The sequence below is a fragment of the Anopheles marshallii genome, chromosome 2 (genome assembly GCF_943734725.1).
Source record: "Anopheles marshallii chromosome 2, idAnoMarsDA_429_01, whole genome shotgun sequence".
NCBI lineage: Eukaryota > Metazoa > Arthropoda > Insecta > Diptera > Culicidae > Anopheles > Anopheles marshallii.
The window spans coordinates 83,064,372-83,092,137 of record NC_071326.1 but is presented as its reverse complement, the minus strand read 5'-3'; the positions used below and the strand labels follow the sequence as shown (position 1 = coordinate 83,092,137).

The 27,766-nt window shown below is 46.0% G+C and overlaps 1 protein-coding gene across 1 annotated transcript; it reads left to right on the top strand.

Annotated features, from left to right (window-relative positions):
• Positions 1-9,189: 9,189 nt before the first annotated feature.
• On the top strand, positions 9,190-25,329 carry LOC128718705 (DNA-binding protein D-ETS-4). Its single transcript, XM_053812324.1, has 5 exons — positions 9,190-9,225; positions 19,195-19,990; positions 20,082-20,242; positions 21,000-21,315; positions 24,929-25,329. Exons 1-5 carry the CDS (start codon positions 9,190-9,192, stop codon positions 25,327-25,329), a joined length of 1,710 nt encoding a protein of 569 aa, XP_053668299.1.
• Positions 25,330-27,766: the final 2,437 nt, after the last annotated feature.

The window sequence follows — 27,766 nt, the reverse complement described above, 5'->3', positions numbered from 1 at the left end:
AGCATTCCATTGATGGATGGCATTGGCTACGTGACGGTGCGTTGAGTGAGTTTTAAGTAACTCAAATCGGTGAAAGTGAACGGACAATAGTGTGCATGTGTGTAAGTTTTTACTATTTGGAACGAAGGTTAGTTTTTTCTTGATGAAATAAGTGTATTATGATTGTAATTTTATGCAGTTGTTTTGTTTTTATATATTTGTTTTGACAGAAAAGAGGTCTAAATTCAAAAGTATTTTTATATTTACAATGGAGTCCAATTTGGAGTTTCCTACAGTTATGTTCCAGGTTGTACATTATTTATTTTTGCACTCTACAGTGTGCTAAAATGCTATCACGAGTAATGACGTAAGTTGTGATCTTCCTTGCTTAGTTCTACGATGAGTTACATGAATATCAATTCCAAATTCATGTATTCCACGATAAGCTAAGGAACATGATAAGACTATCTTTACTGGCACAAAAGCAACCAAAGGGATTGGTTTCAATTTAAAATTACAATAATAATCGCAGCCTACCAATTTTCACATGCCAGCCGAACCCTTCGTTACATGCGAAGCTATTGATCCACTGACAAAAATGCACCAAAAAAAATCAAACCATTAGCGCTTAAGCATTTTATATCGCAATTAAGTGCTATAAAATTTATTTGCTAAAATTTATTCAAACATTTCAAATCACTGTTTTAACGTTTTTGCTCAAATATTGTGATACACACTAACTCAACTGACAAAATTCTAAAAACCGCGTATTTGAGTATTATAATGGTCCATTTACCTTACATCATCCCTTTGATTCATTTTTGTGTTGAATGTACTTTGATTGTATTAATTTATCGTAATAAGGGCCAGTAACTTAGTGAAATAAATAAGCGGTGTTTGTATGAAAATATTTAACCAAAACGTAGAAGAATGTCACGAAATTTAAAGCTGAAAAAAAATTGAAATCTCATCGAGTTTTTTCAATATTTTTTTCGTCCATTTTTATTTTTTAGTCCAGCAAAGTAAAAGACCGAGAAATATTCCACTTTACTAATTTCTCATTCTTTGATTCTTTGATTTTCTCTATCTAACTAACTTAGCTGTCAAATTTCCAAAAAACGCGCATCTCCGAAACCGCGTATTAGAGGAAACGCGTATCTCGGAGACTGCCTGTACTTACATTATTTGTTGCATTGAACATGGGAATTCCAGCGTTGGTTGGTAGACAATGTGTCGCCGAATCCGACAGTGTTTTATTTAAAAAATTCCAACTTTTTTATGTTTAACCATGTATAATGATTAGCTAACTATTGAAAAAATTAAATATTGGGAAGATAATAGCTTTCCACGCAATATAAAATTAACTAGGATTATTAATAAAAAATAACAATGAAAGGGAGTAATCGCCATTTCTGAAGTTGCAAACCCCAGAAATATATTACAAAAAAAATAGAAATATTTAACATACGTACGCGCTGCTTACGCAGTTAATTTATAAGAATGTTCAACCGGCGGTCCGGTGGTGTATTGGTAGTGGCGCTGATCTTCACACGACAGGACCGCCATAAAATCCCATCCGGACCAAACCGCCGTACCGGCTACGTGATAACCAAATTTTAGGTCTAGTAAGCCAGAAATGCCAAGAAAAGGGAGAAATTATTAAATTTATTAAAAATTATGTCTCTACCTTGGTTTTGTGATTAATGTGTAGTGACAAAATCTTTTATAAAATATCAAATTTGACAACCAATCTGGCTCAATGTCATGCGGCACATTGTACATTTTTTATCTGTTTGATATGCCCTTTCCTGCCCGCCTTTCCATTAGCATTTCACTTGAAGCGAACTCTCCACAAGCCATTATGTGCGATTTTTCTAACGAATGCCCTATCTAATGTACGTCCGTTACTGACAGCTTACCGCTAGGGGAATAGTCCAAAGTGTCTGTGCTTCATTTTATCGTTGCAGCACTCATTTCCATTGGCTAAAACTGTGCCCCAATTTCAATAGTCCCAACCAATTTCTCGCAACCAAATCATTGTGTCGCACATCCGCGTGTGCAAAAAATCCCCGCCGAAGGCAAGAACATCATTATCAACCATCGCTCTAATCAACCCTCCGTTACGTCTGCTCGCCTGGATCAAAGGTACACGTCCTTTACGTCAAACGGCGCGGAACCGAAAATAGCTCGTGCGGACAGTTGCCAAAAATCCGATAGCAATTCGCTTCTATCGGTATGCCAAGCCTTTCCGCACGCATTATCAGACCGGGCAATGCATTATTATCGCCGGCTGCCATTGCCACGTACGCCCCGATATCATCTCCCGTTGCGGCGCGTTACCCCTACCGCCTAACCGCGTTGGGCGGGATCCGATCACCATTCATCCGAGACATGCAGTTTATTTGTTCATTCATCGAAACACATCTCCTTATCTAATCAGCCCAGCCCGTTTTGCCCTTCGGTCTGTCGTGCCCGTCCGCGGAGAATGCGTCCCAAGGTTTCGTACATTTGGCCAAACGTGTTGAATGAATCTGCAGACCCTCTGCAACTCGCGCTTCATTGATAACTAACAAGCCGATGGATACGGTGACGTTGGAAGCCCCCGTAACGACGTGAAAGGTGGCGAACCGATCGGCACATGAAGGAAACGCAGCGTGGGATTCCTCTTCCTGTTTCGACGGGTGCGAATGTACCGAGCCCGAGGAAGCGTGGCGATAAAATCCCGGTCCCGAAATACCTGCTGGAAACAGGATGTTCGTCAGTGGTGCTCCACAAGTCACTTGTGCGAACCACCGAAATGTCAGTTACTCGCGAGCAAATGGTGCTTTTTTCCTATTCTTTTTTTTTCCCTGCTGCTCTTGCGTCTTTGTGGGATGTTGATATTACTTTTGGATGTCAGTGTTTCCAGTGAGTTTATCGCAGGAAACAGCTAATTGGACCCCGTTTATTACACGGACCTCTCCTATCGTTTCGCGACGTTCGATGAGTAGGGTGAAATTATGGAGCGTAGCAAAGGCTGCATGGGGGGTGCGGATAGAAATGGCATTTGTTCACACGTAACACACACACGTTTGTTCTTGTCGATTGGTGTATTGTGTTTGTCTATTGTGTGTAAGACACACGCATTTACTTTGGACCGGAAATTACATTAATCTGACATCCTTGATCGAAGCAATGTGACGATCAATCAGCTTTGCATGGAAACGAAACACCATGGCAACGCTACTACTCCATTTGTCATGAGCTCTGTGGCTAACTAGAGCAACATGCATCTTTCCCCCTTTTATCTACTCATAAGCAGATTAAACGAGCAACAAAGTAAATATGTTTTTAATGTAATCGTGTGGTGGAATGTAATGGTCTGCCTTGATACCACCTTCGCGTACGTTGCTGTGTACGCAAGGGTTTAGTGGACAGCGCCGGTAGCAAACACTATCTGATAAGTGAAAGGCTTGTTTGGGGATATCTTTCTGCCCCGTGGAATGCATTTAACACCATTAAAATTTCGCTATTAATCGCAGTCCGTGTACTAATTCAACTAATTTTAGCCGCGTGAGTCACACATTTTAGATGCTGATTAATGCTCCTGAGGATCGTGAGGATCCTGACCCTATCACGATGTGAGTGATATAAGTTTCAAGTATGTTTCGTGGATTTCCCCACTACCGTGTCGATTCTCAGCACAGAATAATGTCACCAACCGAATACTTCCGAACCGCAAGAAACGATTTAACTAACGTAATTGCACACGTAGCGTGGGTAGAAAACAATGGGGAAGGAGAGGCAAAACAACTCAAGATCAGTCAACAACTCCACATATGCAACTCCCATGCAAATGCCGGGCGTTCGTGACTCAACAACTGCATAGGAGCGGAAATAGTTGCTATTTTGTTGTATGTTTTAATATGTTTGGAAGAATATTCAGATATTCATCCGTTAACCGCTTATCCTGCGAATGTGTTTTGCAACAAAATCGTTGCACTTTAGCCCTTTTTACTTGATTTACCTTAAACTTATAGGATTATGGAAAGATTAATATATAAGAAATTATATATAAGATTATATATAAAAAATAAATTACAGGCGCTTAAATAATTGAGTGACAATTTTGAGCCGAGTACTAAAAAATTTAGCACAACGGTCAAATGGTTAATATTATGAAGGTATAATGTAGTATTATTACGAGATATTGTAATGGATATAATGGTTTACTATAAGTACCGTATTGCTACATGATTAAGATGCTCCCATTTATAATATGGACCTCCCTCCCCCTCGATGTTAGTATTAGAAGTTGAGGAAAACATTTTTGAAACTAAAATCAACGGTTTCAATATTTAAAAACCCAATAAAAATTGTATTTATTGCTCACACAACACAATCAATGGAAATCCTCTTCAGTGTTATCGAAAATATCAAAGTAATTTTCAAAATGTCGTATTGTAATACCAATGTGTCGTCCTCTCTACTATTTGTACTAAACTTATCTGTACTAAAAATAGTGTATAGTGGCATGGGTATAAGGAATACTCACATTTTTAAAGGTCGAATTTCGACAAGAAAGTGCATCTTTTAAATTGGGGAAATACAGAAAATTTACCACTCAAAAGATCAGTCAGTCCCAACTACGAGAACCGTCGATACAGATTTGAGTCATGCAAAGATTATTATTATTCAAATTTTTATGATATGAACATCTCGTCGATATTATTATACATTGGAATTTTATTAGTGTCAAATCGGTTTCCTTATTATAATCCTAGTAAATTGAAATAACGTCGGGGTTGTACTTAAAAGGGATTTTGTTTTTGCACTATCGCATTTTGTGCGATTTTTCCTCACATTTATTTATTTTTAGTACAATGGAATTTCAGTACAAATAAAAAGGTTTAATGTACAAGACTACATCTTTTTATGTGCTACATTATTTTATGTAAATACCAGGAATTTTTAGTACCATTTGTATATATTACAAAGTATCCAAAGGGTTGATCAATTTTCAATCAATTCGCATACCGAAACGAAACATACAAAAATTACTTCACCAACTGAAACCAATCATTCTCCTCCACAACCTAACCAATACACATATACACATATTGCCAGCAACGAACGAACCGATGCCAAAACAGGGACAGGTTTTTGTTTTTAATCAGCTTATTTATTCAACTTCCAAACGACGCTCATTTCTCCACCATTCTACCTCCATCATCGCCAGCGGTCGAATACAGACGAACGACCACGGCCAAAAAAAAGCGAACCAACACCTTCAGGACACACTTCATCACGTACACAGCAGCGCTTACAGGTTGGCACGTACGCATATCGGCCATCGCACACATTTAACAATTGGCAAGAGATTTACCAAAGTGCCATTTCGTGTGCACCACCCGGCACCACCGTGCCTTTCGCCGGCGTGCGGTGCCAACGAATCGCGTCCATTTGTCAAAGGTCCCGACCGGGGTCTAATGTCTTCCCGTGGCGGGTGTCTATCAAAACGAGCGATAGTGACAACCGGCGTAGTATAAAATGCGGGTCTCATAATTACATTGCTCTCCGCTTTCGCGTTCGATCCGAGCCTACACAGAGAGATTTCATTGTTGCGGACACTAAGAACGATCGTGCGCAGTGTCACCGCCAGTTGCTAAGCGCTCAAAAATTCACGCCCAAAAGGGTTCGTTTAACCGCGGCCGCAACAATCTGTCGTTTGTTTTTTGGCGGGTATGAATTTGCGCTCCGCAGGTCGACGTCCGTTTCGCTCAAAAGCCGTGTAACAATCTATCATTTTATACACGACGTCGGCGGGAAAGTGTGTGGTTGTTTGTTCGCAACATACATTATACAACAAAGCATATCAAGTGAATTGGTTGATTATTTCGAAAATTGTGCCGAATGTCCTTGAATGTTACACGGAACTGTGAAAAAAAAACATTGCTCCTTTGCACAATGTGAAGAACAAACATGTACAGTGTAAACCTTTGTGCAAGCCGAATATCCTGTTCTGTTTGGTTGGATCGTTCAAAAAAAGGAGTAAGTAAGACTTATTATTAAACTTGAATAAACAGTTCCTAAAACTCATCATCATCAACACACGAGGGAACAACATCCCACGCTTTCATGTTCTTTAGAATACTTTCGGGATGTTAAGAAGTCATTTTACTTCCTACTTCAGAAACATTTTTGTTTGACATCAGTAACTCCACAAGTTCTTCTGGGGATTCGAGAAAACTCTTCAATATGCTCTGTAAGAAGATCTTTAAAATTAACGTGCTTCCCATAATAAGTTCTCTAGCATCAAAAACACATTAACAAAAGCCTCTCTGAAAGCGTTGATCTGAGCAGCTCCTTGAACATTCCATATCTGACCTACATTTCTTCAATGTTTTGACTTCGGTAGAGTAGAGTAGTATCGGGGCGATGTATAGTAAAGATACCTTTTTGTATGAGATCAAAAAGGGTCGTCTAGTTCTAGTTAAGCTCGTCATATCTGAAACAAAAGGATTAATATTTTTATTGAAATCTGGATGGTATGTAGCAACTATTTTCATATTAATTCCCCGATTTGTATTAACTGTAATCTGTAATGTTTTCATTACTTTCGTAACAGATTTTTTTCCAGCTTATGAGCTATATCTTATCTCACTATAATATAATCTCATGTGTTTTTTTTAATATAAACTTTTATTTTCTTACTTGAGACTCCTTTTTGCGTTCCAGTTAACTATATTATACCCTTCTTTGGTGTGAAATTTAATAAATGTCAAAACATGTCAAACATGTTAAAAATGTTAACAAAGAGTGTTAATTTAACTGCTCTTTGTATGTATCCCTTGTTTAGTACAAGTTGTACTAAAAATTAATTAATCTTGGCAAAACGAAATACTAAGTCATGTAAAAGCCTTTAAATGAACTTAGTGTTTTGGTACTGTCATTTCATTCTAGACTTGAAAAAATTTAAAAGAAAACTATTTAGAAAATAGTAAGGCACAACTGATAAATCATAAATACTAATAAAAACATTAAAACACTACATTTCACCAATATCATTAAAAAATGTGTTAAGAAATACAGCGAAACCTTTTGTAAAAAATACATAAAAGTGTAACAACAAATTATCAAACCATAAGATACATGTTCAATGATAAAAACTGACTGAAAAAAATAAAAAAAAAAAAACAAACAAAAAATAAACGAAATCTTGATGAAAGTTCTAAATGTAATACTATATTCTAATTAATATGTATCCTCTTGAAACAACAAAATACCTTTTTTTCATATCATAAATGAAGCAGACAACGTAAGCGAAGAAAAGAGTAAACAATCGTTAGGGATCAAGTCGAATGTGTGGTTTAAGTACACGTTAGCTACGCTCGGCACACATAGACAAACGTAAGCGATCAAACCAATGACGTGGGAGTGAATAATAATGATCAAATCGGGCAAAACAAAAAAGACAAAAAAGAACGTTAACAAAGTAACAGGAATACGGATGGAGCAGAGCGTAAAACAAAAAGCACGCACATACACACGCAACCGAGTGGGAAAACAAAATCAACAACAGCAAGAGCCTTATAACACAACGCCACACAAGGGGATTTGCGAGTAAAGATGTGAAAAACAAAAACTTTCAAAACGAAGATAGAGCCAAACGCAAAAACACGCACGGTTTGCGGGCACAAAACCTGCACAGGGGTTTCGGGTTTATTTTTTTTGCGCGCGCACGCCCGCGGTTCGTACGCCTGGTTGAGACGTACACGCAACGCACACCAGTTCCAGCGAAAACAACCCCCACCGGTTTGTGTTTAAACAGTGCATACGGGACACGGGGGGGTGATTGTGGAGTTCGGCACAGGAAGGTCGGGGTTTTGGAGTTGTGCTGGAATGGCCAATAATCTCTGGTCGCTCTCGCACTGCTTGCCTGCTGTTGCCAGCGTTTCTCTTTCCCTTGCGCGAGCTGGACGCGAGAGCGAGAGTGAAAGCCAAGGCGTCGGGGATTTTTGCGTCGGTTCGCGGCTCGATCGGCTTAGCGCGAACGCGTTCGCAAACCGTTCGCTTATTCACGAATCAAAGCCCGACCGAAGCAGGCGTGGATGCTGGATACACAGTGTGCCTGGATCACCGTTGATTTTTTCTCGTTGTTTGTTTGTTTGCCCCGTACCCCGTACCCCGTGTGTGTGTGTGACGACGTGGTTTGGACGCGTCCGTTTGGAAGTTTTGCCAAGTGGAGTTTGATAAACCGGTGATGAGGTGCAACTGACAGTGCGTTGCAGAAAAAAGCGTCCCGCACGCAATGAACAGTAGCGAACGAGTGGATCAAGTGCAGGACTTCAGTACGGTACGGTCCACTTGCCCCAACAGCTAGGACGTACGCGATCAAGATCAAGCCCCGTGAAGTGTTACAGAGTGTGCGGCGAAGGTCGAAGATTATCAACTCGCATCAGCATCAGCTGGGTGCTTGTGTACCTTAGTCGTGCCACAAAAAAAAAAAAACATAAAAACTCGGAGCCACAATCCCACCCAGTGCTTCCCACCGAAGGCAAACACTGAAAGCACCTCGAACACGAAGTGTGCCACACGGCCTGCTGATAGCGCCAACCGTCCCCGGGCCAACCTTATCAGTCGGGTCCGACAAAACAGACAAGCGGTTCGCAAAAGATTTCGCCGGATTCACTGTTTGTCCGTTCTTACGGTGGTGGTGTGCACAACTGCTTCTATCCTTACCGCCGTAAGCTTTACTTTCGAGTAGCTTCGAAACCGCACGAAAGTTACAGCCGAGTTGCAGCCCAAACATTAAGTGTGACGAACAATCAGCCGAAATAACTGGCGGAACGCGATTAAATCACCCAATTGAAATTGCATCGAAGACAAACAAATCCACACCACCTGCACAATTGTTCTTTTTCGGTTTGTGGTGAGGAGATAATTGAAGCCCAAAAAAAAAAAAAAAAACAAACAACCCACCTATACGCGATCGAAGTGAAAGGTGAAATAACATCGTCGTACAGTGAACAGGCCGGGTTTTAGTGCTTTGGTTGCGCGCGTGCTTATCAGTAACTCCCGCGATTCCATTTCGAGCGATTTGATAACGCATCCATTATACGGTCATCAACAACTCCCCCCCGCTGCACCCCCACCCCCATTGTCACCCCTGCCCCCGGAGTAAACAAAACAAATACGCGCTCGGTATCGCTCAGTGCCGACCGAACAATAATGGCCTACGAAATGATGCTGTACCCGAAGGAAAAGGTAAGCGAAGATAGCGAACAAGCGAACAAAAAACCACGGCCAGACAGATAAGCCTTTCTTTCGCTTACTTCATTTCCCCCCTCCCCCGAACGAACGTTTTTTTTCCACGCGCCTCGATCGATTACACCTGGGAAAATGAGGCGTACACACCAGGGAAGGGTGATGTAATTTTCACGCGCATCTTCCAACGCCGATGACGCACTGTTGCTCAAACCCCGGTGCGTGGTTTTGGTTTGGAGGTGTACGTGATTTTTTTTGCTGTTCGTTTCGCACCTCCACACTTCACACTTCTCCAGCCGGTTCACTCTATCACCTCCCTTAACCCACAGCAAGGGCCATTAAAACGCATTTATTGCCATCCCCCCTTGTGCGCAAAACGGAACGCGCACGCGCAGGAATAGTTAATTTCGGTGCAAATACCTGAGAGATCCCACCCGTCTGGTTGGTTTACCAATACACACACTCGCAACAACGTATGGACAATCCTCGGTTTTGCGGCGCATTACTGCCATCGATTGAAGCGCGGACGGCTGTTTACCAAAACACATGAGCGCAAATCACAACACAAACATACACAATTTGCTTTCAATGTACGCTTTGGGGATGAAGAATTAAGGTGATTCCCCCGCCGATCGATTTTTTAGGGCCTTTTTTTCGTGATGGTGCTAATGTACTTAGTACAGTCTGGAGCTGTTTGCTGTTTGGTTTTTACTAACTCCGGTAGTGTTAGTGTGCGTGGTAGAATTAGCATGCTTATTTCCTTAAAACTATCCCCCCACAGTTTTGTATCGTTTAGAAAATGGTTTAAACCGACTGCCGAAGCGTTATGGCATGATTTGTGCTAATTGCTTTATTATTGTACTAAAATAGTTTTTAGTACAACGGTGCTAATTAACGTCTGCTATCGAGACAATGTTAAAACGATGGGTTTAAACTGTTGTATCAGCTTGCTAAATGTTAATAACAATAGAAAACAGTACCGAATGCTATCATTTCTAATCGTAAAAGGTTGATAATTCCATAAACATAAAGGTGAAGCTTACAAAAGACCATGCTTCTCCATCGACATTTGACATTTGGCATTTTGCAAGGTTTGGTCGATTCTTGGAATTATTTCTACTTTAAATTTATCAAAAAAAAAAATCAATATAAAAATGATTAATCAAGTTACTCGCATCCTTCGCGTTTGAATTTGACTCACATAAAAACTTTGATGATTAAACCACCCATAACCACCTGGTGGTCGGATTGGCAAGCTTTTAAATAATAAAAAAAAATCCCCCCGCGATCGTGGAATTAATTTTCATTCCATTTTGCAACCAAACCTGCCTGTTCTGCCTCACTTCCGAGGGTGCCTCACGACGGTATGGGAGACCGGTTTCGTGCGGACGTCATTAGCGGTGGGCAACGGTTACTCACTCACCCAGCACAAATGCATGTCCTGCCCCGGTACGCCGATCAAGGAGAGGCATGAGTGATATGCAAAAATGATCACTACGCTAGTGCGCAACCGCTTAGTCACGGCCAGCGCTGGAAAAAGCACCTTGAAATGATGGCGTCCATCCCGACGCCGTACCGTGTGGGGGGCTTTCTAGCGATGGAATCCACCATCAGGGATGTCGTTCGCTCGCCATCTGGAATGTTACACCATTTCACCAGTTTGTTCGAGTCATTAGCGGTAGTGTGACGCTGCAAAAAAAAAACACACACAAAACAAAAACCATCGACAGCACTGTCTATTTCACTTGCCAGCTCCCTGCATCGTGATCGTCGTGCGACAGTTTTTTTTGAAAGGAGGAAGATAACTTCTCACTGCTGGAACACTCGATGGGCGGGGAGGGAGGGGTGGTTTCATAAGGGTGGCGGTGAGGAGGTAAGATCGCCACCAACGCTCAACGTCTACAAGCACCTGGAAGCGACACCAACACTACCGCACCATCCTAATCCAACATGGCCGCATGTCGCGTCGATGACATCATCCACGGCGAATGGCCCTTTTTTTCCCGCAGACAGTTGCACAGCTTTTGCGCGGCGCGGCTGGCCAAAACACGTTGGCTCTTGTTCGGGCGAACCTCAACCGCGCTAAACATGCCACCTTTTTTATGTTTTTTTTTTAAATACCTCTCGGTCGAGTCTGTTTTTCTTTTCTGCACACCGTCGACCTTCGCAACACATTGTTCCGTCCGCGTAATGACTTATTTATGATCGCTTGTGCCCACTACTTGCCCCGTGTAAATACAACCGTTTCTTTGCTTCTCGGACGCTAGGTGTAGCCCTTTTTCCCGTACTGACACTCGTCGTAAAATTGCGACACCTTTTTTTTTTTTTTTGGTTTTTGTTCCTCTCTGCCCGGGACACACCGGACTTTACAACAAACTTTCACTTTTATCCGTTTTGCGTTGTTGTTTATTGAACGAATTTACTGTTGATCTCTCCACCCGCTAGGTGATTAGGAGGGGAAAGGGGGGGGGGAGGAAGAAAAAAGGAAAGCCAATTTATTGCCGCGGTGCTGTTTCGCATAAAAAAACAGGACGATTTGGCTTTTATTCTGTTCACTTTACTGTGTGAACTGTTGGGAACATAAGATCTGGAGGGATGAAAAAAAAACATCCAATCAAAGGATTTAACGATCGAACTAATTTGCATTTAATACTTTAATTTATTTCGTCTTGAAAAAAAAACAACAGCACAGATCACCAGAGTAGCAAAATGGGATAGCTATTTTTAGAACCTTCCATCAAGCAATGAACTTGAATGTTTGCTTTTCCAAACCATCGACATTCTGACCGGCGGGATGGAGATGAAGGGCCCAGACACACACCGAGGAAAGGGGAGTTAATTTAAAGTCAGCACCGCCAGCAAACGACAAACTGATCGAACCTGGCGCAACTTTGAACGTGCGTCAATCTAAACGAACTGCGATAAAAATCGTATTTAGCGATCAATAATGAGCGCAAAGCTAAATATAGCCAAGCAGGGTGGCCCACCACCAGGAAACGGTCCGTTTATTTGTCCAGCCTAACTAGCCGTATGTCGTGACACTTTCAATCGGTACGATCGTTTTATAAATCCGGATTAACGATGGTAACACATCGTGGCCGGTAAAGTCTCGCCAAGACGAAGTCGCACACCTTGGCCATGTAGTAGCGACGCTATTATTCCAACGGCAACGGCTGTGGCGGGCTTTGGAACACACCTTTTTTTTTTGCCTGCTGTAAGGTGTCTCCTTGGTGTCCCCGATGGTGTGTTATGGGAATTCTTTTCAAGTCCACACAATAGCAATCAAACACTGCCGGGCATGATGGCGACCTTGAGTGAGTGGCGTTTCGTTTCAGATGTCGGTGGGCTCCAATAAGCCTAAGCCTACGGACCACTCGCCGTTCACCGGTCTCAGAATACCCTGCAGTTTCCCGGCAACAACCCCTTCACAACAAGGTGCCAGATCATGAGCAGGTAGCAAAAAAAGATCACACCACCCACAGGAAGGAATGGCATTGGGGCCACGATTTCCTGGATATCCTTGCACCGCATAGTTCGATCGCAATTTGAACCACGGAACCAACCAACATTTACGACGGTTGAAGCATATCGCAATCGCCGATTGCTCAATTGCTCCGACGGCGCACGAGTTCGTCGCTTGCGCGTCGCGTCGATTGAGCAAGTCGCTGACGACCGCAAGACGGCACACGGACTCCGTGACGACTCTCCCTTGGGGCCGAACGGCAACACCAATTGGGCGACGGGGTTTTTCCCCGACATCTTAAGAAAGAGAATTAGCAACCGCGTAGTTGAGATTGTTTCTTCGTCGTTTTTTCTTCCCCCTTTCCCCCGCGGGCTTCTTCGCGCTCGTTGGTTTCGGGTGGCCTTATGCAATGCGGTGGAGAAGGAGATTCTGCAACGCACAGCACTGGTATGTAGGTTTTGGGTTTTTCCTACGAAACTCTACCAACGGCTTGACTCCGGGGGCGAGGCTGCCGTGCCGCATCGCTGGCTTTATCGCGGAAGGTTAGATTCGGCCCGTTTGACTCACGTACGGGCCCGGCCATCTTGTGCAATATATCCAACGACTGGCCGTGTCCGAATCTGATTCACTACCGTGCCGTGCGCTTTCAAATGCTTGACGTCACAAAAATGGTGGTGCTGTGTGTGTGTGTGTTGCCTTTCACTTTCACTTCCCTGCGCGCAGGTTGTCTCCCCCTCGCCCCGCTGCCCCCCCCCCGCAAACAGACTGCGAGTGACCCAAAAAATGCAGTTCCTAAGCAAAGGCGACCGAAGCGAAAGCCTTTGCATGGTAGTTACGCAACTTAATCCAGTTTCGAGGCGCGCGATGATCGTCCGTTTTGATCCGAGACGTACCGGGAGAAATGCAGCCAGCCAGGGATGCTGAACCAGTCGTCAGTAATGCAGGAAGTTGTCGTAGGTAGCTCCGGGACCGCTTCACCGCACCGCAGCGAACGAACGGGGCACGGTATCCCGTATCCCTGTCAGCGTTAACCTTGCTTCCGACAAGCGTGACTTGTTCTAAAATCGAAAGTGTTGTTAGCTTCGTACCAGGTTGGTGCCCGCAATTGCGCCGCAACACTAAAATGGCGTTAACTGGAGCTCGTCCAATAAATTCTCGCAGCGGTAAAACGGACGGTTCATGATCGTGTACCAAACCCAGATCACAAACCGGTATTGGCGTTCTAAGACGGCAATAGAACCTTCGCAGCGCACACACACACACCCATTTCGGAGGCAAAGCAGCAAGAAGACATAAACGCAAACCGGTAAACAAAATGGCAGCGACGGAATGGCACGAATAATGCTTCCGCGATCACACAAAACGCACCGAAACGACGGGCCAGAACCGGTCGGCGATCGCAAACATTGTGCTGGGGTTGGTTTTTTTTGTTTGTTTGTTGCTTGTTGCGGCATCAAGCGAGCAGCGTACACGAATTCTCGAACGTTTCTGGCCTGCCCAATTCGAGATGGAACATTGATTGTTTTTTTTTTCTTTTCCAACTACCTTCTGCTGCTGCTGCTGCGTGTCGAATGTCCACGAAATCCAGCTTGACGCCCCAATATCGGTAGTTAATTTTGCATAATGTTACCAGATTCCTGCATACTAATGGGTGGCCAAGCCAATGGTTCGAAAGGTTACGCGGCTTGAGCGGGCCGTTTTTTTTTTGGTTTTGCTATTGCCCATTTCGCTCCACACGGTGTGCGTGAAAAGTTTAAGCTTTAAAGCCGAGTCCCGCTTGCAGCAGGTAATTTGATAACCAACGCTGGCAAAGGAAAGAATGTTGCAGGTTTCTGTGTGTGTTTTTTTTTTACGCGACTATCTTATTCTAGTTGATGTTGTGTAATGATTTTTTGTTTTCGGAAGCTAATTGTTTTGAGATTTTAAAGGTTATTATTGAACAAGTTCGACTGGAAGCTGGAATTCTGACGAACGACACTTAAAGAAGCCGTGACTTGGGGACGAGAACGATCAAGATTTGCCATTCTCCAGCGTTCCAATTAGATCCGCGTATTGAAAACCTCATCATGGTTAATGCAAAACGTATGCAAATGTATTTATTCCGATTTGCCATAGAGAAGCAAAAAAAAAAAAAGAGCTGCTGACTAATCACAATGACATACCATTTGTTCCACTTTTAGCTGCCTGCCAAAACAAGCACTCCGTGGATGAAGTGGCATTTGGGGGTTCTAAACCAAATGTGCATGACTGTCAGAACGTAAATAAACAAATGTTAAGCCTGACCCGGTTTTTCCCGAGCTGCTCGCTCGTGAACAGATTGGTTGATTGATGTGACAGAAGAGTTCTGCCTTACAGCTACAGGATGTCTTCTAATATCCTTGAGTAACTATTGAACTAATCTTGAGAATGTTGAAGGCTCTCAGGAATAAATTAGGCAGAAGAATGTATGATCGTATGATGATAAGTACCTCCTCCATATGTCAAATGGGGTTTAGAAACTTTACAATATTCCTGGAAAAAAACTAGTCGATCTGTGCCGGCATCAAGGAACTGCTAACGGCACACTGCCAACAACGAAATTCCCATATCCCAATTCCCCTAGTACTCGTTAAAGAAGTCTACTAAGTACTAATGGTTGGGTAATTGTCTAACAACTGTTGGGACTGTTCCGTGTATATCCCCATTTGCCAAGTCCACGGACCTGGTACACCATCTTGTAAGGTATCTCTCGGGACAGGAGAACGTTTGAAGGCCCTTAGAATCGATGTTGAATTAAGACTCAAATATTTTTGTTGTTTTAATGATGATAAACAAACATTAAAGCTGAATAAGAGCGCCCAAGAGGAGACACTCTTTGGGACAGTTTCTAGCCAGTCGGTCTAGCAATAAGTAGGGTGTAAAACGAAACCCGCCCAACCCAACCAGTCGACACCGCTGACCATAACGCACGCAGCAGGTGTTCCAGCGATTCGCATCCCAAGATGCCCATTCATCATCTGCCTCCCCAAACATGGTCCGATTGAAGCCGAGAGTTACTTCCGCGGTGGCCAGGAATGGTACGTCCGCACCAAAAACCCTCGACAAACCCAACAATCGCAAAAGGGAATCGGGGACTTGGCTCCAGTTTAATTGCTCCAGATCGGCTCCCGGCAGCAGGGAAAGTTCCGCACCGCACGGGGGATCTCGAACAACCCCGAAAGAAGACCTTGGGAAATGGACGACCAGAACCAGTCCCGGCCCGACCGATGCCCATGCCGGGGACCGGCTACATTCTACTGGATGCGATTCTAGCGCATCGCGCGCGCTTGGGACACTTTCTTCGCTGCGTGCTTTTGCCCTTATCGGGTGCAGCATCATTCTGGTGCTGGTCGCGGTTGGCTTTAATTAGAAACGAACGCTGTGCCACAAACAGGCACACTCGGGGACGCACCCTGGTCCGTTGTCGAAAGTGTGCAAAATGGTTTATTGCAAACTTGAGCCTTCATTAGATTTCTGTATGCGTATCTCGCGGCAGGACGGGAACAGAAAGTTGGTCGCTTCTGCAAAGTCCATCCAATTGCGGACAGAAGAATGGGATGGGAGGAGGGGAAAGGGGGGGAGGGGTTGCAAAAAACCAATAGTAGGTAAATTTGTTTTCTGCTCTTGCGCTTGTTCGAATGCAAACAGAGTGTTGAGGTGCTGAAATGCACCCCTTTCGAAGCCATCGGGCGAAATCGGCCCGGTGTGTGTCTGACGCGCTGGGTACTGACATAAATATTTATGGTGTCGCGTACACCGTCCCCCCCCCCCCCCCTCCTCTAGCTGGTGCATGTCACGCTCGTTGCCGTTGCCTGCATAAACAATCGGTCACAACTTTAAGGTGTGCCAGCATAGAACAATCGCCGGCGTGCAATGATCGTGCCTGGCAATGGCTCGAGTAGATGGAGCAAAAATTTGCAATGCATACATTTTCACTCTGTCAATACGGTGCGCAGGCGTCAACGGTATCAAATGATCCGTTCGGCCAACGCATCTCGCATGCAAACACGCATGCACCGGCACATGACTTCACTGGAAATTGTACTAAATTAACACACAGACACAGAGCCTCACCAGGAACGGTGGCTGAGAACGACGGTCAGTTTCCTCGAACTCGCAATAATATAACCGCACGGTAAACGTCATTCTGGCGTTTACTATTTTCCCACCTGCACCACATCACACAATGCCCGCTCGCACGGTGTCCCAAACACCGATCTTCGAACCGTACAGCGAGGGGGTTTACTAGAGAAACGATTTCGCCGTAATCGACACGGCATGATCTAGCATCCAGCATCCCCAGGTGCCTAATGCGCACAGTAGTTTTTCCAACCCTCGTCACCGCCCGCTCAACGAAATACAACACTGACGTCAAGCGGACACGCGGGAGTTGAACGATATTGGGCGAAAAATTGGCACACACGAAAGATGACGTGATCGATGTGCGTTTTTTTTTTGTTCGCTAATTTTTCATTCAAACAAACGCTTGGGGTCGGATTGCCGATCGTTACTACAAAAGATCCGTGGTAGTACGCACCATCTCTGGAACTCTGACAGCCGATGCCGATGGCGATGATGATTGTGCGATTATTTGACGTACGACGCCCGGTACGGAGTTGGAGCTAAATTTAGATCATTACGTTACCACGCCGCTCGGAGCTGTCAGCAAAGGCGAAACGGGTTTGCACGGTACACACGATCGACCTTTTTGCCGTTGATTGACTTGCCCCGGGGTCCCTCGGTCCGGACATTCTCACAGGTCCGCCCATTCTGCTTCCGACTGGTTCGGATTCCTTGAGAGATTGACTCGCCTCGGGGTCCCTCGTTCTACTCGATTCGGATCGGTGCCGATATCGGGGCTCCATTTGGGTATTCTAGCCCGCCCCATTCTGCTTCCGATTGGTTCGGAATCCGTGAGTGGTTCCATATGGACCAATCATGTCCAACGACACTGTTACGTAATGTGGCCGCCTCTTCCAGGTGCAACAAAGTAGGCAGTTCCAGGACGATTCCACGAAAGTCTTATCAGCCACACGAGAGCCACATGTGTTTCGGGTGCCATTTACAACTGGTCATTTATTTAATAGATCCCACGGACGAACCTCCGATACCGATCGGATGCCCGAGCGGCGTACCGAAGTACCCAGAAATGCCGGGCCCGATAACGGATACATGGGGCTGATATGGGCGATGAGATGTTTTGATTAGTGACATCAGTGGTTTGCTATAAAAGGCGCCACCACCACGGGAGGTTGAAGCAAAACACACGTCAGTAGTTCACAGTGATACGTCCGAGCGTGCCGTACGATGCCGGAACGAACTTGCCACGGTGCGCAGCGAGAAACGACCGCCATGATGGAGCAACTGGCACGCGTAGCCGAGCAGCTGCTGGGCGAGATACTGAAACAGGTGGGAACTGGGAAATCTTGCTAGAATTTGGACAGTGTTCTGGACTGTTCGCGCCCAAGCACCGTTCCGGACGAGTTGTTTCGGAAGTCATCTTCAAGAGCTTTATTCGACTGTGTCAATCGCCAGTGAAGCGTGAAGACCTTGAACAACCGTGCCAACGTGTGGTGTTGCCAGTTTTGCGAATACTGAATGAAACGCGTAGTTCCAGGGTCGGCCTAGCACGGGATGACGCAGACCGTACGGACGGCAAAGACCGCCACTAGTCGCGTGGATGACTGTCAACACACAGGTACACAAAAGCAGCAACCGAAAGATCCCAACCTCGATCGACATTTGTTTGCAAACTCTAAAACCCCAAAGCCTACTAGCGTTTCGGCGAAGAAGGAAAACAGGCGGTACCGGTTGTACCTAGACGATCAGTAGGCGCAGTAGTGCCATGGGAACAAGACGCACCATTCACGAGCCTTGAGAAGCTGAGTGGAGTGGGTGAGAAAGAAGTACGAAAACGTGACGGAGAACGGTGAGCAGGAAATGGCATTACGCGAAACGATGGCGTAGTAGAATGTAATGCCTGGCTAGTAGTACACACTCGTCGATTTTATTGGCTATAGCGTTAGAACTCGTTTTTTTTCTTCTTTTTTTGCTCAGTACTACTGGTGCTGACGTTCCCAACGACGTCAACGATGCTGACTGTATACAGCTCGTCCAGGGAATCATAGATCAAACGATGGTTGGAGATGGCGGAGGAGTGGCGCGGTTTGGAATTCGCGTAAAACTCAGCTTGCTGGTGTTGGTGTGTGGCGGGGATGGGACTGTAGAGTCTAGAATCGCCACCGGCTACGTTTGCTACACCTTGTTCTAGGTCTAGCAGCGTGTGTCAGTCTGTGATATGTTGCGGAAGACGCGATACACGCTACCCGGGGCGCGTGCAAGATCGTCTGTGATCTAGTTTTGTAGTGAGTGTCATCTGTTGTGCTCATCCAAGTAGTTTGGTCGGAGGGGAAGGGAGATATCTGTGCATCTTTCTATGTAACTTCTGCTAAAAGTCTTTTTTCTTGTGTTGGTTTCGCCTACTCTAGACGCCCCAGACCGTACCGGCCGGTAACTATACGTCGGACGTGTACGCATCGTACGCGGAACTGTTCGATCTGTCGGTGCTACCGAACGACGGTGAGGTCCCACTGAGTCCCCAGTCCCAGCAGCAGCAGCAGCAGCACGGTTTCGGTGGTCCCGCCCAAAGCCCGGAGTACATCCCGGCCACGATCTTTCACGACGTGCCGACTGGTGGTGGGCCGATGCAGCAGATGAAACAGGAGCACCCGTCGGCGGCCTGGTCGGACAGTTGGAGCAGCAGCGGCTACAGCAGCTGCGGTAGCGTCATCAGCAGCAATCCCGCCTCGCCGGAATCGACCGCCTCGTCGTACGGGTTGCTGGACCATCCCCATCAGCAACCGCTGGGCAGCCGTAGCACACTGTCACCGTACAACGGTGTCGGTTTGCTGGACCAACCGATCAAAACGGAGTACGATTCCGGTGCGGAAACGAGCATCGATCTGGAGTCGCTGCTCGGGGACGCCTCGCCGTACCATCAGTCCCAGGCCCCGTCACCGGCGTTCGTGAAGGTGGAGCAGTGCTACGGAGGGCAGCAGCTGGAGCAGCCACAGCCGACCAAACCGCACGGTGGTTTCCAGATACTGCGGGAACATCTGCAAGACACCAGCTTCCAGCGACGCCACAACCTGAAACCCTTAGAGCTGGATTCGCTGATCGGAGGGCTGACGACCCATGCCGATATCGGGCCGGTGTTTGAGTTCGCGCTGCAGGAGATGAAGAACGGGGTGCAGGCGACCTGTACCGAGCTGGGCATCTCCTCCGGTAAGTGTTCTAGACCCTGAACCTGCAACTCCGTCGTAACGCTAGATCTATCCTCGCTAAACGCACTGTGTTTCTTCCAAATCCCATTCAGATCCCAAACAGTGGACAACGGCAAAGGTTCACCAATGGTTGGAGCTGGCGATGGGCAAATATTTCCTGCCCCGGCTGGACAACCTGCCGGTCCTATTCCCGGAGAACGGTGCCCAACTGGCAGCACTGCCGCTGGAAGAGTTTGTGCGCCGTATACCGCAGGTAAGCGGAATTCAAAACAGCACCAACCAAATGGTGTGATCTTCCTCCACCCGGTTACCGAACCGCGTTCGGTTCGTCGATGACGTCAGCCTCAGTCAGCAAACACAGTCCACAGCGGGTTTTGCGATCGTGCGAAGGCCAACAAACTCACACCAATGATGCTTCCATCTGGAGAACTGTGTACAGTGTGCTTCGTGTGCGCCCCAAAAATCGTCTTGTGTGCTGTGTTTGTTTTTTTTTTTTTGCTCCTCCTCCCGCCTGTTTTTGGTTTTGTTGGATGGATTTCGTTTCCATTGCGTTCATCCATCCCGCAGTGGAACTGGTTCTCGCCCTGGGACTCAGACGCAGTAACCCCAACACCGTTGCCATTTTAACGCCCCCTCTCCCTCCCCCGTCTGTGCATTCGCCACACCGGGGGCCGGCTTTTCACTTTCACCGCGATTTTATGTATTTGTAACGCTTCGCAGTTGGCGTTGTCTCGAAGTCGTAACACCTTCTGCTGCCGTATGTAACCACCAACGGCCTGCCTCGATGCACAGCAAACCAGTCTATCTCCCGTCTACGGTAGCTCTTTATGTGCAGACGAAACAGCCGCTCGTTCAGATGCCTGCAGCATTCCATTCAAATGAAACTTTGGAGAACTCTGTTAAGACAACTCCACTTGGGGAGTTTTGGAGCTGTTTGCTTCACTAGCATTAGAATCATTCTTCCTTCAACAAGTAACACATCCTCTCCGTCCGTATCGCTTCTTTTGCAGGGTGGTGATAAGCTACATGGCTATCTGGAGCTGTGGAAACAGATTCACCGGCTGATGGTGGGCGATAATGCAACCGTCGATAGTATGGTCACCGAGAGTCTGACCGGCGGTGGTGCCATCGCCTCGATGGGCTGTACCGCTGGTAGCAATAGCGGCTTTGCTGGTGCATTGCCTGTGGACAGCATGCCGGGAGGTGTTATGATGTCCGGCAGCAGTGCTGGAAGTAGCATTACCAATGTCACTCCCGGTCCAAGCTCCAGCCCTTCGATGGTGGACAACTTCGACAGCGACTCCATGAACGGAGACATCAGCGATGGTAAGTTCTGCCTCATTACCTTTGGACCACATTCTGCTTCTCCTTTATCGGCCCAACAACCTCAAGAGATCAAGGCTTGTCTTTGACTTTATTTACCCGTTGCTGGATAGCCAGTCCTGTGAGGGGATTTTGGACCGGTCATGTCGTGTGAAGACCGGCGCCACTCCCGGGCCATCCCGATAATGGTGAATAATTATCGGCAAATCTTTGATCTGCATGTTCCCAAATTTTTGGTCTAAGTAATTGGCAAGATGAAGTTGCTAAGCTAAGTTTGCTTAAACCACTTAACAACCGCTATGCAAACTTAAGGTCCCAGAAAAAAACAAACCTTTCACAAAAAAAGCCTCGATACGGAAAGCCTCCAAAACAAACACAACCTCACCATGGTGGGCATACGGCGCGTCGCCTAGAGTAGAGTAGCCCGCCCCACCACACGGCGCACCATTTTGCTCTCCTCGCACGATCGTTGCTCGATCGTCGCTCTGGACTTTCTCTGGTGAAATTGATTTTATGTAGCGTTGGGTACACAACACAACTCCCTTCGCACCGAAACCCTTTCGCACAACAACCAGTGACTCCTCTCCCACTAGCTGCGGCGGTATTGAAACACGATACAAACACATGGACGTCGATTTCGCCTTGGAACGACCTTCGGAATAACGATCACAGCAACAAACAAGCAAAAGGTTTTGCCCGGTGTTTTGCTGCCTGATGTCTGGAGCATTTTTAATGCGATGGTTTTTTGTTTTATTTTTGTTGGTTTTCTTCTGGTTCTTCTGTTTGGGACACGTTTGATGTCTTGGGCCGGGAGAGAATTGGGTTTCGGCAAAGCGACAATGATGATTACACCGCACCGCAACAGGCAAGGGGAGCCGGTTTGAATAGTGGGGGGGCCAAAGCGAAAATGGAATGATGACACGAACGTTAAACCCTCTTTTGGGCAGAATATTTTTCTTTTGCAACTGAGTTACAATATTGGAGAATGTCTTATGAGAAGACGTCATTCCCTTTTAGTTAACTCACTGGTAAATGACAACGCAAAGGTATTTTTGCAGTCTTTGAACAGCACAATTTTACCCTGAAATCAATTGTAAACAAACATTTTCACTGCTTCTGCTGCTGCTCGATCATTACAACTGCGAAACCCTCGCGTCGAACGGGCCAAACAGCGGCGCATTCGCATCCCCAACACACGCAACAACGCACTCACGCTGTCTTCACGTAACGCTTTTGGGCGTGTGTGTGTGTGTGTGTTGATTGGTGGCTGAATTTGTCGATTTCTCGCACACCCAAACGAACCTTTCCTTGCCATTTTGGGCCTGATGATTACTACGATACGGACGACCATCTCTACGAATCCCCCTGAAATCTTGCCACCGCTCGCACACGCACGCACACGCGGTGTGTGAGCAGCTTTTGTTTCGCGTTGTGTTTTGTTTTCTGCACACCGAATAAAACCAACATCGCAAAATGGCTGTGCAAGCGCAAAAATTCACCGGTCACACACTAACTTTTGCCGCAGTGCGACGAACAAAACGCCACCGAAGAAAGTGTGCTGGAACAGCGCCCAGCGTGGTGATTGTATTTGATTGTGTGTGTGAGAGAGTGAGAGAAAATGACTCCATCATCACATGTCACATGGTGGAAGTTACACTGCTGGTCAACAGTCGAACTTGCGCTTTTTGCATTACACGGTCTCCCTTGTGCTGCGATCTTTCACTTCTCGAACGGTGCGCGATCACCCAACGTACCTGGAAGCGCGCCTTCATGCCATACATAACCTCAACTTCGAACGTCCTTGAGCGTTTTTACCTTTACCGCTCGATTGAACGATACGAACCAACTGGCGTGGTAGACGGGTGAAAGATCACGATCACGGGGAAGCCGGCAAAAAAGGGAGCGAAAGGTGCGATCCAACCGCTTCGGCACCAAGGAACACTCCGTGGAACCCTTGAAATACCCGTCCGCACCCCCATAGTGCGATTGCTTTCTCTGCCGTTTTCGATGACGGGCACACACAACAGCTCGCTTGCGGTTTGCCAAACCGGCCCCATGGTTAATTTCTTTCACACCCTCTGCCCTGGTTTGTCCTCTGTCCCACACCGCCCCCCCCCCCCCCCCCAAGTGCCAGTGTGTATTTTGCCCGCAGGGGAAAGCTTACCAGTGATTATAAGATCCATCTCCAATGGCGACCGTTTATTAACCGAGCCCGGATAAGACAACGTGGATGGTGGGTATTGATTTTGCTTTTTTAATCCCACATTTTATTTGCTACTTGTTATTAAGGGTGTGTGTGTGTGCTCCACACAATGGAACACTGCAGCAAGATCGCTATAAATTGTACGATCACAAGTCTTGTTTTGTTTTGTCGTATATGTATTTCGGCTCTCCTGCACCGAATGCCCGACACGAGTTCCTTTCAGTTTTGCATACGATTATGGTAATTATGTGTGCCTGTCGAGCGTTGCTTTGTCTTTGACTTTCCCCCTGTCCAACTTTTCACGCACGCGCTTCAGTACGTTTTGCTACCAGTGACACAAGCGTTCCGGAATGTGTCTGAACCCGTTTTGACATTTAAAGTCACTTACGAGTAGCTTACTCGTAATTTCTATCGGTACGACTCCTCGTACCAAAGCTGGCCATGTCCGTGAGGATGTCCGAGTTCGTTGGGAGTTTGGTGCGATGGTGTAGGTGTTAATACACCGAAGGTCGTGGATTGAATCTCAGCTGAGCAGACGCTTCCATGTCGCAGTTGCTCAGAATTCGCCAGAACTCTCAAACAGTGCAAAACAGTGTTGGTGTTGGTGTTGGTGTTGGTGTTGGTGTTGGTGTTGGTACAACTTCTGGAATATTCAACTTTCAAGAAACAATCCAGTCTTGGCTCCAACTTACTTACTTACACTATTACTCGAAGACCCTCCAATATCCCAAGAAATGTGATTCATTCACAGCAACAAAAATCCTTGGCGTTGTGGTGTTGTACCTCTTTCGTAAGATGCTATAGCAACGAGTTACGACTAGTAAGCAAGTTTAGTTCGTAACTTCTGATAAATCCCAACATCTCGTTACATCTCCTCGGGTTAAATCTCATCAAGTCCGGGAAGATGTCCGGGTGCCTTGAGAGTTTGGTGCGATGGTCTAGTCTAGTCTGGTCTAGAAGGTCATGAATTAATTCTAATGAAACCATCTATTTTTGAGAGTGATTGGTAAAGTGTGGAACCAATTCTGGAATCTTCCTTCAATATTCCACTTCAACTTTCAGACTTGACTCCAACTTTCACACTATGACTCCAATCCCCTACAATATCCCAAGAAATGTGATTCATTCACAATAACAAAAATCGCTGGTGTTATGGTGTTGTACCTCTTTCGTAAGATGCCGTTTGTTAGCGGATGTATCTCCAAAGACCCTCATCAAACAATCCAGGTGAAGGCCGTTTAGCCTGCCTTGCTTTGTTTTTTCCCCACAATTTCGGTGCCACTTTACGAGGATTTTGGAGAAAATTCCCATCATTGTGAGATTCTTAATCATACATTATCTTACTCATCTTCTATATCTGGCTGGTAAAAACGCTCCACTCACCTTCGGTTTTGCTTCTCCTTCTCCTTCCAGATGACGACGAAGATATGCCCCTGGAAAGCCCCGGCAGCTCATCCTCGGCTGGTGGTGGTGCGTCCACAACCACCACGACCGGCACCACCACCACTGGTCCAACGCCGAAAGCACGGCACGGCGGCTCCCACATCCATCTGTGGCAGTTTCTGAAGGAGCTGCTGGCCTGCCCGGAACAGCACCAGAACGCAATCCGCTGGATCGACCGGTCGAAGGGTGTGTTTAAGATAGAGGATTCGGTGCGCGTTGCACGATTGTGGGGCCGCCGCAAGAATCGGCCCGCCATGAACTACGACAAGCTGTCGCGCTCGATACGGCAGTACTACAAGAAGGGTATCATGCAGAAAACCGAACGCTCCCAGCGGCTCGTCTATCAGTTCTGCAGTCCGTACGCACTGTGAAGCGCGCACGGTGTGCTTTCGAATGGATGGAACGGATAGAACTTTAAGCAATCCCTGCAATCCCCCTTTACATTCCTTCACTCCATAACCCAGTAGCTGTTAGGATACGCTATTTATGACGTTTAATTTATTGCTCCAGCAGGCGCCTAGCGCCTTGGCAGATCTAGACATTAAGCACACTTTTACCAACCAGGTCAGGTGTCGAAAAACCATCATTGCACGGCCAACCAGCCAACTCCACTTGTCTATCGACGCTAGCGCCTGATAAGTTAGGTTTAGAATGGCACCAACCTCACGCAATGATGTGCAAGTGTAATCACTCTTTTGTATTATCACACGGGCATGATCATTCCGGTGTGTGTGTTTGTGTCGATCGCGGCACACTTGCGTGTTGGGTAGTATTAACCCAAACGAGTTACCGCTGATGGCACACAACAGACAGCTCCGGATGATATGAGCTTTAGGATAATATTCTGTTAAAAATGATGTGATTACTTACCGTCCTTCTGGGTCAGCTGAGAATGACCAATGCGAGATCACGCACGGTGATGCTCATATCTCCACAAACTACTGAACCGCCATAAGCTTGCAAGTGTTCGTGAAAAAAAAAACACCACCATCACAAAGCCTGGTTCTGCTCTTCGTCTTCACATCGTGCCACCTCGTGCTTGGTCCGATTGATGATGAGCAACCAGAACAGTGTTGACCGTTCGCGGGCAGCTTACAGCGTGTGCTGGTCTGTGTGCACCAGTCGCCAGACAGTAAACGACTACGAGCTGGTACGTACACCAACTCCGTCCGTTCTGCACTGCGACACGCGGTACACTTAATATCGTTTACTTTTTAACGTATTGCTTACCGTTCTGCTGCTTTGCTGGTTTCCGGGCGCACCGGGTATTACGGGTGCCTGGCCGCAATGGCAGAATCGGTAATTTCGGTCCCATATATCTATGATATATTTTTACTGTAAGTTCTATGAACATTACACGTTTAGGTAGCATTCACGATCGTTAACTAGGTGTAGTAGAACCCGTACGGATAGGATTAAGGCACGGACACACACCCACACCTTCCGGGGTGTGAGTATTGTTCTGGCGCGTCGTAGATTTAATAAGACGTCTTCTCTGTTCTGTCTGCTGTCCCCTTTCACTTATCTTCGTGTGTTCTACACTCTCTGCACACATCTCACTTTTCGAAACGGAAGCCGCTGTGCACCATAGCTCGCCAAAAAGCTATGATGCGGGGCGTTTAGACATTAAGGACAATAAACGAAAACGGTTCATCTCACCTGAACCCGAATGTCGCATGTGACAAAGCTAGGCTATCGTTGCAATATTTGAAATAGTGTTAAGTGCCAAAACAAACAAAAACAAAGGGTTGCACAGTGCCGATTGTTACTTTGTTGTTAGCGAGTTAAGAGCAGAGCGTTTGGAGCCATCGAGTTGTTGGGTGACGCAACCTGACCAAGAGTCGTCGATGAGAAACATAGAGCTCACTTTCTCATCGTAGACTTTTCAACGGTTACTTAGATATCGTCACGAAACGGTAAAGGATCGTCATGGCAACGAACCGCCAGAAGGGTTTCGTCTAGCAAACGTTGAATCTTCACTTAAGTGTGGTAATGCATGTTAAGTTAAGGGATTTTTCGACACGTTCAAGACACGTGCCTACTGTTAGGAGGGATACCAATTTCCCATTAGATAGTAATGCTAGCGATTAGACATCTGATTAAACTTACACCTAAAAATGTACTACCTTTTTTTTTTTTGGCAGTAAGCCTTCGTTTTGTCTCACATAATTTTACCATACTGGGTGTTTGGGTAGCTCCAACGTGGAGCATAATTTGGTAGGTTGTAAGTTTTTGCAATACAGCAATGAAAATCTACAAATAACTACATGTGATTTAAGTGCCTTTTCTTGATGTAATAACACACACGCAACGCACGAAAAAAACACACACACTTAATGTGTATAACCACAATATTTTTTTATCATCGATCGATCGATTAGATTAGAAGGGAAAGCTAATACCACAGCTTTTAGATACCACAATGCAACGCACACATCAGATCTTATACTGTAACTTTTGGGTCAGAATGTCGTTTGTGAGGGCAGAAAGCACTGTAATATGTAATAATGAATTTATTTGTACAATAAACTAGAACTAAACAAACCAATGTACGTCTTTGTTCTCCTGACACTGCTCAGGTTGTTGTCCGAAGTAACGATCGTACCAAGGTAGCAGAACTCCTCTACCACCTCGAGATAGTCGCCGTCAACTGATCGAATCGGGTTCACGATCAGAGCTTCCGGCAAGCAGGTACTTTGTCTTCGTCGCATTGATCCTCAATCCAATCCTGTCAGTCTCCCGTTTCAGTCGGGTGTACGCCTCGCACACCGCCGCAGATGTCCGTTCCATGAAGTCGATGACATCCGC